Raw genomic sequence first — 12,511 nt, 5'->3', positions numbered from 1 at the left:
ACCACCTCAATAGCAGAGCATTCCAATTTCCTTTTTTGTTGAGACAATCTCAAACAAGGTTTACTTAACTAAGTGCTGTCGTTTGAAATACAGCTTTCCATCATGTAAGTTTCAATTTCAAAAGCTACCACAAGCAAACTGGCTTGAGGTTTTGATATTTCTAAAACTAAAGGTTTTCAGGTTACTTCTTAAAAACGAAGGACCCAGGTAGTCCGTCAGGATCTCAGCTTCAGCTGTCAGCCTAGAGCCCTGCCTGTGTTAGAAGCATCATTGGCTTTCATGAAATGCACATGTACATCTTTGCAAGCCATAGCTTAGAACATTACCATACTTCCAACTCTCCCACAGATTTAGACATTAAGCATTTATTAAGTTTGGAATTGGCTCTGTAATTCCGACTGTTATGAATTTCTAAATATAAATAATATTTCAGCTTTTCTTCATTCATGCTGGACTAAGATATAAATTAAATACAATGAAGTTACATGAATCACCTCCCGAGAGGGATAATGAAGAGTCCGCTGGTACTGTAGCTACTCAAGTCTGCGGCACTTCACAGTGCTTTCCTACGAGACCCTTAACGGTACAGTGGTTTTAAGGCTGTATATACAAACACGTCTACTTCCAAGTTTGGGAAAAACAAATAGAACAAAATGTATTACACTAACTTTTGTACACAAAGTTGTGACTTTGTACTAAACATATTTTAATTGTTTCCTAATGGGGCATCTGACTACTAACCGAGTCAATCGCATGTTGATAAATACAGCACTCAACCTAAAGAGACGGAAATACAGACGGGTACAGAACAGTAGTCTTTATAATGTGACAGACTGTAAAACTTACTCTTACATGCTTAATCAGAGGGGTTTAAGCCTAAATTAAATTAGGTATTTTATATCTACAATTCCTTAAGCTTTGAAATTTATTTTTAAAGGCCAACAGCTAAATATTATCAACATGCTATATTTCAAATCACAAATACATCTTAACCTCTTAGATTCTAAAGACGTGGGTCAATGAAAAGTTACAGGCAAACACACATTCGACACACACACATCTATCATAGTGTTAAGATTGTCAAACGTTGACAATTCTTTTAATTAACAGTAGGTAAATTCAAGCTGACACACATCTTACTAAGAAGTAAGCAGCCTGAAAGAAACTCATTTTAAAAACAGGTTAGGACAACACAGACTTCGATCTTTCGATCCATCTGCACCTGGGGTAACACCATCATCCAATTTAAGGAGACTGACACCTTTCCCTAGAAGGAAATGTCCCATTTACAATAGCATGGGGTCTTGAAAGCCGGGGTGAGAGGAACTACACGTACATGATTAAATTTCTTGTTTGTTAAACCAAGCTTTATTGATAAAATGGAATTCAGAATATCTTACTAGGAACAGCAGCAGGCCCAGCCAATCATGATAGGAAAAATGTGGCAGTCTCCTACTGTGTAGGAAGCTGCTGCTCACCAATTAGTAACTGAATGTAAGGACTCATAAAGAGGTGCAAAGAATCAAGGCATTTTAGCCCCAACTTGATACTCTTATGAATATATGGTATCACCTGCAATACTCTCGGCTGCAAGGAGAGGACATCCTAGAGACAGGTAAGAAGGAATGGCCGCATTAACAAGCCAATCCCTCGCCAGAACACAGTCTTCCATGCTCCCTGGATGCTGAGCTTTGTAAGATTTTAAAAGTCTTCACTGCCATGTGCACATGAGCATCTAGCTCTGTGGCTGCTGCTTTCCCTGTCCCAACCCCAAGTCCAAACACAGCACGACTGACTGACTACACCCGCTGTGTCACACAGCAGGCCAAACATCTCCTTACCATTGACAGTGAGGTTAAAGCAGTTCATAATTAAATATGAGCACTTTGTACAAGGACAATTACACTTTACAAAACCCAAAATCATACAACAAAAATTGCTGGAGTCTGATTTACAACATGAATTACGGTTTGAAATCACGTTTACATAAGTCTCAAATTTACAATTAAAAAAAAAAATCCATTCTGGGCTAGCTGTTCCACCGCTGACGCTCTCTGGTGTAGTCCCTCACCCACGTCGTACCCTTCCTGAAGTTGATGACGGATGTTAAAAGGTCCAGCAAAGTTGAGCTGTACTCCTTTGGAGGCGAAGGTGAATCCATGGCTAGATGAGCAGCTTTACCACATATCATCAGTTGATGTAGAATCCTTTACAGAGGAAAACAAACAAAACAAGGCATTTTAATCAAAGATGCAAGATACTAAAATGTACTACTTTCTGGATAATGCAGAAAGACAAGGTTTTGTAATAAACTAACTTCTAGGACTTAGCCGGTTTTAAAAGTATGTATGTCTATATATGAAATACTAACATTTAATCTGCTTTGTTAAAACAAACAAACAAATCCTTTGGTTTGGAAAAATATTTGGATGATTTTACTACGAGGATGAACAAAGTTATCATTAAATCAACAAAATTACTAAAAGCTTGACCTAACTGATATTACAACTCCATTTTCATGACGTTTATCGCACTGTGGGAGAAAGAGGTTTGCGAGAGCTTCCTGACGCAGCAGCCCACAGTACGTGAGAGCTGCACTCAGTGACCACGAGGAAACGGCTGCAAGGGTCTAGGTCACTGCAGAAAGGGACTTCTCTAGTGCCACCTAGTGCGGCTTGGCCTCAGGACTGTGGCAAAGATATCTGAAAGCATAAAGACACTTCACGATGAACATTTGGAATTCTGCCGCTGCTCCTCATAAAACTCAGAATAATCCAAGATTCTGAGGAAAGAGATCCCTAACTTAATAAAAAAAAAAAAAATGGTGAAGGCAGGTCTTCTGAAGTTGACTGCAGAGGCTTAAAAAGAGACCTTCTTTTGACAGAGAGAAGCAGCCACTCACCATGATTATGTCCCCAGTCACTGGGACTCTGGTATATGCTGAGACCAGAGCAAGTCGGGTTCAAAGTGCTCCCCCGGGCTGTGTGAGGGGAGGACAAGGAGAGGAGGGGCAGGGAGAGAGAGGGAGGGAAACCACTACTCACAGTGTCATCGTTTTTGTAAGGGTTCAGTCTATTGTAAACGGCTTCAATTACATTCCGCCTAGATGTTAAAAAATGCAGAAAGTTAATCCTTCACAAAGTAAACTGCGGCTAATAACCCCAGTCCAGTGCTCATCAAAGCTTCAAAAATAATCTTATACTTCAAATACATTCAGTTCCAGCTCCTGCTGTTAACACCAAGCCTGTCTTTGAGATATCTGTGTCCTCATGTTAAAGCAGAGTTACAGTTTCTCTAAAGTGGAGTAAATGTTAACATTCCATTGGTTCAGATAACACTAGAACAAAAGTCAGTTGATTTTATTTATTTAATAAACCGACCAGTGGTTTTTTGTTTTTTTTTTTTTTAAACTTATTTACTGTGAGCACATACATATGGAGGTCAGAGGTCAGTTTGCAGGAGTCTGATCTCTATTTCTACTATATGGGTTCTGGGGATCAAAAGCAGGCCACCAGGCTCAGGGCAGGTGCCTTTACAAAATTAAAACAGCACAACACAAATGCCCAAACCAACCTCCCGAGAAGTCTAGCCTGGGGATTGGGCGGCAGGGCTGGGAAGCATCTCCTGCACAGCACAGACCTTGGTCGGGACCCCACACAGTGCTGAGTCTGTGACTCAGTGACTCAGCACCCAAAGACGGGCAAAAACAAGTGGATCCCTGAAGCTTAATGGCCAGCTAGCTAGTGAGCTCTGGGTGTAGTGAGACCCAACCTCAAAGATAAGATGGACAGCAACAGAGGGAGATGTTGTCTGTCATCAGCCCTACGTTAGTAACCTCTGGCCTCCAAGCACATGTATGGGCATGTACACAAATACATGTACACACACGCACACACTAAGAGTCTATATGGCCTTACTTCTTTCTACCTGAGCTGACTTAAATGGCTACACTTGAGCAACAGCAATACCAATTTTAAGACATAGTAATTAAGGATGGTACCATAGCTTCCAAAGAGAAGCAACTTTAACATGCTACAGTAGACTGATCCAGCATATTACTGTCTCTGCTTTTCTTAACACCCCCTTCAAAAAAACTTCCACAAAAACTAAAATGCTGAATACTTCAGTGACAAATAGGAATTTGTTTTTGAATACTATTTTATTTTCAAGTCTGGCCATGTGTGGTGGTACAGGCCTCACCCAGCACGCAACAGCTAAGAAAGATTACTTGAGTCAGCAAAGCCTGGGCTATACAAGGAGATCATGTCTCTAAAAGAAGGGGAATACCTCTTTAATCCTTAATAGCAGAGCACTTGACTAGCAAGTGTGAGACTTTGAATTTACTCTTCAGTATCACAAACCACACACACACACACACACACACACACACACACACACACACACACACACACACGCATACTCTCCTCCCTCCCTCCCCTCTCTCTCCCCTCTTCCTCACGCCCCCTCAATGTAATGGTGCTTTTAAAGTATAGCCTTCACACTTCTAAAATTGATTGGAAGCAATTTAATGGACAGTCATATAAAAAGTTTTCAAAAAATACAAGTTTCAACAGGAGCTTCTAGAATCCCTGGTGAAATGATCAAAGAGTAAAGATTAGATGTGCAAACTACAGAAATTTAAATGGTCACAATATCCCTCCACATGCCAAGCACTGAATTAAAACAAAACAAAACAAAACAAAACAACCAAAACACTTGAAGCCTGGCAGCGGTGGCGCACACCTTTAATCCCAGCACTCGGGAGGCAGGGCCAGGCGGATCTCTGTGAGTTCAAGGTCAGCCTGGGTTACAGAGCAAGATCCAGGGGCAGGACAGGCACCAAAACTACACAGAGAAACCCTGTCTCGAAAAGCAAAAGAAAGAAAGAAACAAAAACCCAAACAACAATGACGAACCACTTGAATTGTGCAATGCACACTGTTAACTACAGATTAGCTTAGTATCTAACACAAATTAGTATGTTCTATGAAGCGACAGGAAAGGAAAAAAAGGCAAAGAAGTGTCTACCCTTTCTGACACCAAACATCAATCAATAATAAACAACCAAACACTGGGAAATACAGACATGTAGAAACACTGCCCAGACTGAAGATAATCTTGAGTGTTAAAGTTATATAAAGATTGACAACACAAAAATACCCCACCACTATTACCACAGCCACTTACACTTTTGTAGTATCATGTCATTTAAAATAATCTTTCACTGTATTATTTCATTTATTCTTTGAGGAAATCAGTGTCACCCAAGCTTCCACTAAGGACAACCCTCAGTACAATTATCAACAGTGACAATTAAGTACTGATTCCAAACAAGTACTACATTTCCTAACAGTGAAGACAGGACAGGACATTAGAGTAACCATAGTTATCTACAGACAAAGGCCAGGAGCTGCAGAACATACTCACTTGCTTGCCAATTCACCCCCTGGTGGGAGGCTGGGGATGTTCTCACTTGCTAACGTTCGCATCACATGGACTAAGTCAGGGACGCCTTCCCCCTGCTTCTTTATGATTTCTGGGAATCAGAAGTACTTTTTTTGTAAATGTTATCAAAACTCAATTTTTAAAACACTGAAACAAAGGTATCTTAGGTTATCACAGACAGTATTTACTTTACTACACCTGAGATTTTCTAAACTAGTATAAAAATAGTCAATGTTCTTCAAAAATTTAAGGCCCGGGGATACAGAAGAAGACACAAAATATCAACTTCAATGAATGAAAACAAGATAAAAATGTGAAAAGAAAAAAAAAACTTTGTGTTAACTTGATGTGTTAAACGATCAAGGTGTGTACAAATGACTTCCTTTAGGATGCCGATTAGTTACTGTTGAGGAGATCAACTCCTGTCCTTACACTGGATACAAGTTTTCTGCACTTTACCCTGTAAAATACATTGCACATATAAAAATAAATAAATAAATAAATAACTCAAGACTTGAAAAAGTACCTTTAAGTATAAGGCAATTTATTGAAGATATACTAGATCCTATCATTCTAACCTACATTTTTATAGTGGCAACATGACTTAAGTAGATAAATTAATTATATTCTTGAACATCACTCTGTATATCAATTTCCCCTCTAAGACACCTTTAAATGATATACAGATACACACAGCCCCCTTCATTTGTTACTTAAGCAAGGCTCCACATGAAAAGGTCTAAATTTCATGACAAAAAGAAGAAGAACAGAAAGACTTAGGAACTGTACGGCAGCATTAAAAAGTTAGTTTCACAGCATCAGGTTGGCCCAAGGGTACAGGGAGGGATCTGCAGTGTTATCAGGCACTTGCTGTTATTCTTATCAGAGACATCCTGAGCTGTGAACAGAGACCCTTACCCCAACTCTAAACTAAGTACAAGATGTCGTCATTTGGAGACTCCGCATATTTACTCTCGGGGCAAATTCCAGTCCAAGGCACTTGAACATTTTTGTTTCTCAATATTTATAGTAAGAAATGGTATTTTCTTTGCTACCAGAGCAAGAAATTATCATTCTAGTTCTCCATCTGTAAATCCCTCTGAAAATAACACATATAAAATCTTCATTCTCTATCAAGTCTCAAAATGTTACTTCACCATTAAAGGCACACGTTAAGACAGACATCACTACCCATAAAAATCTCTTTAAATGGCTCAGAATTATCCTTCTAAAATAAAGGCCAAACTTTACATCTATTATATCATGCCTTCTTTTTCTTCAAACAATTAAAAAAATAAAAGAGTCTTAAATCTGAACAGAAAGCAAGGATCTCAGATTCGGTTTGCCAAGTTCCTTTATTGTATGATCTTTAACATTTTGGCATATTAATTTTCTACATGGTTCTAATGCTGAAATCTACTATACAAAAATAAAGGGATTTGATGCTTGCCTATGCTACACAAGTTCACAATCTAAAAGCGTAACACACAGCACAGTGTCTACTAGGCCAATACAATCATTCGGTGAGAGCTCTGGATACAAGAGAAATGAACACTGATGATAAATGCAACCAAGGATGGCTTCGGTTCTAAATTAAAAAACCCACTGTATTTGATGTAGCTTACATCTTCATCAAAATATAAGTTATGATTTTTAATTGTGAAGAATACAGGAAAGTAAATTCTTTTAAGAATAATAAAAGCTTTAGAAACCATTAGAATCTCTTATTTGATGTGGGACAATCATTTAAATTGAACAATTACACTATCCCTGCTTCCTTCAGCTTCTAGAAAAGTCCTGAATGTTAAGAAACTTCTTTTAATTGTTCTTGGACTACATGTTTTAATTAGATTGCACAAAGACTTGGTGCTTTCCTAAAGAACATAAATGTCAAGAATTCTCTGTTTCATAAACACAGACACAAACACACTCTGATCCTCCCCACTTTCCTCAGTGAACTTAAGGAATTCTCAGTTCCCTGCATCTTAGCAACTGTTCAGGGAGTCAGGCCAGTAGCAGCGATGGACAGTCACACTCAGGCGAGGATAATCTTAACTCGCCTAAGGACCACAAGTGCAATAGCATCTGGGTATGTAAGGCAACGGGCTTTTCCTCCCCTCCCCTCAGTAAAGGAGAAGGGAGGAAGGCTCTGAGGAGCTTTGTCCTTCCAATGCTGTAGACACAGATGCCAACGTGGAAAGCAAATCACATGAGGCTCAGTAGGTCACAGCAGTTTGAGTCAAAGAAAGAAAAAGGTATCTGGTGCCCGTTTTAGAAGCTGTGTACCTCTTCGGTTAAGACATACATCTTTTACAGTGCAAAGATACATTCCTTCCATGCCTTTAAATAGCAGCAGCTTGAACTAACATGATTTTCTCTCTAGTTGCATCTCATCATATCTAAAAATACCATACTTAATTTATGACATATTACCTCCAATTGCATGGTACAACACTTGAACATAGCAAAAATACTGGCTATTAATGTAAACTCTGCCCAGGTGGCAACTGTCACTTGATAGTATGAAATATAAAACTTACTATAATAAAATTATATGTAGTGAATATCTGATAACTCCACCAAAAACTTACTTTAAAATAAAGCACACTGAAGAGAAAAATAGCAATTCATTCTAAAACTGGATTCCACTCCATAGTAAAAATACTAAAATACTTATTATTTCTTTATACCAATAAAATGTATGCCCAGGTTAAAGTGCCAATATCAACATCAACTTACCCCATACATTTTTTTTTTTTGGTTCCATATTTTTCTACTAATCAGCAATTTAGACCAATCACTCTGTAACATTCTAAGTATTTTTAACTTTACTGTTTTATCTACAAATAACATACTGAAATAGCTTAAGATGTGAAAAATTACAAGACCCTTGAAAATAGTGAGGAAAAATGCATTGACTAGTACATTCCATGAATGAATATTAAACAGTACAAACATACGTTACCATAGGGAGGGAGAGTAATAAAACCTCAAGCCTCTAAACACACCGACAACCCAAGCCAAGCATGATTCTAATAGACAGGTTACAAATGATATCAAGCAATAAAAAGGGAGAAAATAAAATTAAGATGCACACTAATTTTAATAATGAAGACACAATGGGATGCAATGTGTGGTAGGTCAATGCTTGCATGCCAATTACGGTATCAGGAGACCAAAATGCACTTTTTACAGTGCAGTGTTTCTGTTTCTAGGGCCTGCATACTCTACATGCTTACTGTATATATCCACACAGTGAACCCAGTGCTTGAGTTTATACTTAGAGAGCAGCTTCATCCAAGATGGTGTAAGCGCTGGGGCGTGGCTTAGAGGAAAACACCTGCCTACTGTGCAAGAGACCTTAGATTTGGTCCCCAGTTCCACAACCAACCTACCCACCCCACCAACGAAAGAATAATTTCTTCCAATATTTAAAACTGTCACTTTTTTTTTTTTTTGAGGTATAAACACTTTCCATTTGTTCTAACATAATTTGCCGAAATTTTAAAACCACACTCCTACAGTTCCAAACCACTTTCTTGACCTCATTTGAGAGTTGACTCCTGCCAGGTCTGTGTTGTAAGGTGAAAGAGCTTATGGCTTAGGAGGGAAGCTGTCAGAGCTGAAACTAAGTTTTAAAAGCTGTAGGATGTGACAGTTGTTATTAACCAGTTGACCTTCAAGTTATCAAAAAAAAAAAAAAATGAAACAAACAAACAAAAAAACACACCAAACAAAACCACCCCAAAACCAACCAACCAAACACAGGTAAATAAATGAAATATTCCAGAGATTGAAGTTAATGCACACAACTTTTCACAGGAAGATGACATACTCCAAAACAGGACAAATTGGGTTTTCCTGGCATAAAATTACTCATGCCAGTGAGTTCAGCCATCATTCAATCATTCAGAACAGAAGTTCTCTAATCATAATGCACAAGGCCATGCTAGTTATTTCTAATCGGACATGATTCCTGGGGCACACATCTAAATGTTTACTACACAATGTCCTGTCCACTTTTACATGGTAAGTACTAGATGTTAAAGGCATGTAAAAAACTAAAAACTCTAAAATGTTAGACTTTGTGTTGAAGGTTTTGTTTGTGAAATAAAGCTACTTATTTTTGTGAAATGATCCACCTTCTACTCTGCATTCCAGGTACTTGTCCAGCTCCGCCTCCTTCTTCACGGCTTCTGCTGAGACTTTAGGTGCATTGGGAAAACAGATCAAAATCACACTCATGTTGTCTCGACTTCCCTGGGAAGGAAAAGGGCAAAAAAATATTTGGTTTCCCTCTACTTTTTATAACCTTGAGAATCTTTATAATTATGCCAATTATATCATTTCTAGTTTTAAAAATGTTATTTTTAAGGAGAAAAAAGTAGGTATGTATGTGGGGAGAAAGTTGCCTCCACATAATATATTAAATATTATAAGCAGCATTCCAGGAGAAACAATCATTCCAGGCTCCATCCTCTGTGAGAATTACTGGTCAAGAGCCTATAAAACACAACTTTTCCTACACATTCTCTGGGGGCACTTTGCGGGAGTCCCCTGCCATGTCAACAGCACACAGGCACACATGCCATCTCACAGGGCAGAGCTGGCCAACGCTAGTCTTACACTCTTGTCACAGCACACTCTGGGGTTAATGCACTTGTTTCTGAAGTAGAAATATGCAATCAGAAGGAAAACGAGATGAAGTTCATACTTTTATAATACATATTATATATGACTTATATGATGAAGTACTGACTTAACTTAGGAAGTACATTCAAATTATTCAGACTGCTCTAAGTAGAACATTTGAATTGACAGCTTTCCTACACTTTCCTTACTTTTAGTATTTAATTCAGCTATATGGAAAAATTGATCTTATACACATTAAACAACAAATAATTCAAACAGCTTAATAGCAAAGAGACTCTTATGAGGAAAATCATAAAATATGGCAAATGCTAAGGTATTGGATCATTTTAAAACAGAACACAGAAAGATAAAGTCTAACTTGACTGTCATTTACTAAAATTCGAATCTAACAATTCAAGTTTTTATTTAGCTAACAGCACTTAATTCTCCAGTACTACATAGCGAACCTAGCAAAAGGCTGCTGAGCTCATGCGCACTGAGCGGGGCAAAGACCATGTGCACCTTACTGCTGTTCTCCCTGTTCAGAAACGGACAGCACACTGCCACCCCGTGCCCTTTAAAAACACACATGCAGGCGTTACAGAAACTGTCCTTCTAGTAGAACTAAGATTTTATACCGAGCTGACTGTGTGGACACATAAATGTTTGTTTTCAAAGACAGTCAACAAACGTTACTGATAAAACATTACAGTGTGGTATAGGTGTTCTGGTCTGGATGCTGCGACTGGAGTTGTGTGACATTGCAGAAATGAGTTCTGAATTCTCAGGAAAGCTAGCAGCACGTATCGGCTATGTATTACCTATCAGACTAGAGTGTGTACACGCACGCGCACGCACACACTCACTAATGTAAATCTTGAATGGTCCCATAAGTTAGACATTATTTCTATTTTGTAGCTGAGAGAGGCTGAACAGTTTCTTTAGGTGTGAAGAGTACAAAAGTAATAGAGGTAAGCCCTGATCCCAGGTCTGTTCACTCTTAAGTCCGCAGAATCTTCTCTGGCTTCAGCTTCCTCATCTATAAAATAAAGGGCTCAGCTAGCTGATCTATGTACACGATCCCATTTGATCCTCCCAAAAGCCCCACTAGACAGGGTAATCTCTGTCCTTTGATGTAACAATTCAATAACAGCTTACCTCAAGTCGCAGGGTCTCACACCAAGTCCTTCCACATCCGAGGCTATCTGTATTGCACCATACCCAATACTCACTCAACTCCGCTGTTCAGCTAGTGTTCCAAAGCATGTCCAGAACGTACAGATAGAACTCAAAACCTTCCCACCCTCTTTCTCAGGCACCCACATAGAATCTTTTATCTCTGTTATTCTTCTATAGTACCAAAAGCTTAAATACTCATGGTTAAAGACCAAACATTCAGACACAACTCTTGCCCAGATGGTAACTGGCTAATTCCTAAAGTATCCCAATATTTTCACAGTTGGTAAAAAATATACTGTAATTGTGCCCCAAGTGTATTTTTGGTATCTACAGGCTCCACAGTGATTAAAGGGAACAGTAATTAACGACATAAAGCTGAGAGAGAAAAAGAAGTCTACCTTGTACAAACAGGTGTCAACTACTTCATTGCAAACTTTCTCAAGGTCATCAGTGACTTCAAGTCTGGATCTCACGAAGTCACAGAGCTCTTCGTTTCCCATGACGTCCCAGATGCCATCACATGCAAGAATAATGAACTGGTCATCCTCTTCAGATCTTTCAATATCATGGACTTCCGGCTCCGGTGAGACGAGCTGCTCTGTGGGACCTTTTCCATGGACACATTTGTAATCGAAATCCCCAAGGGCCCTTGACACAGCCAGAGAGCCGTTCACACGCTGGATCATCACAGAGCCCCCTGCATTCTGAATTCGTTCTTTCTCCAGCGGATTGCTTGGTTTGTGGTCTTGTGTGAAGAAGTGAACTTTCCTGTTCCTACAGAGTAACCCTCGCGAGTCTCCACAGTTAATGAAGTAAGTGTGCTGGGGGGAAATTAGGACCCCCACAGCTGTCGACCCACTTCTGTCTGCACCGTGTTTCTTCTCTGACATAACCCTCATGTGTTCATCAATCTCCAGAAACCCTGTTCTGATCCCATTCTTTACATTTTCCACAGAAGGTGCTCCTGCAGAGCCTTTAAAATCCTGGTTATTGGTGATGTGATCTAACAAATGCTCACAGCAGTATTTGGCAACCTGAGAACCAGCATGCCCATCATATACAGCAAAGAATGACCACGTCTCAAGTCCGCTTGGCAAACCGATCACAGCCGTATGCGCATCCTCCATTTCAACTCGCCAACCTTGCATGCTGCTTAGGCCATAGCGTAACCCATTCCCCTGCCCCTGGGCATTATGCTTTTCCATCTTTGGCTTGTCTAAAAATGCTCCCATTATGACTTGATCCTCTAGGTCTG

General features: G+C 39.3%; 1 protein-coding gene across 3 annotated transcripts in view; it reads right to left on the bottom strand.

Annotated features, from left to right (window-relative positions):
- Positions 1-1,345: 1,345 nt before the first annotated feature.
- Ppm1a (protein phosphatase, Mg2+/Mn2+ dependent 1A) overlaps positions 1,346-12,511 on the bottom strand; it is a 45,289-nt gene continuing 34,123 nt past the window's right edge. For all 3 annotated transcript variants that reach the window (XM_006992723.4, XM_076550867.1, XM_076550868.1), the window contains exons 2-6: positions 11,655-12,508; positions 9,588-9,705; positions 5,428-5,536; positions 3,045-3,102; positions 1,346-2,207 (exon numbers count right to left, since the gene is read on the bottom strand). In XM_006992723.4, coding sequence (XP_006992785.2) covers positions 2,178-2,207; positions 3,045-3,102; positions 5,428-5,536; positions 9,588-9,705; positions 11,655-12,508 — 1,169 coding nt within the window. In that variant the 3' untranslated portion in view covers positions 1,346-2,177. The remainder of the gene's footprint in view (positions 2,208-3,044; positions 3,103-5,427; positions 5,537-9,587; positions 9,706-11,654; positions 12,509-12,511) is intronic.

The sequence above is a fragment of the Peromyscus maniculatus genome, chromosome 14 (assembly GCF_049852395.1).
Source record: "Peromyscus maniculatus bairdii isolate BWxNUB_F1_BW_parent chromosome 14, HU_Pman_BW_mat_3.1, whole genome shotgun sequence".
NCBI classification, from domain to species: Eukaryota; Metazoa; Chordata; class Mammalia; order Rodentia; family Cricetidae; genus Peromyscus; species Peromyscus maniculatus.
This window is presented reverse-complemented; position numbering and strand designations above follow the sequence as displayed.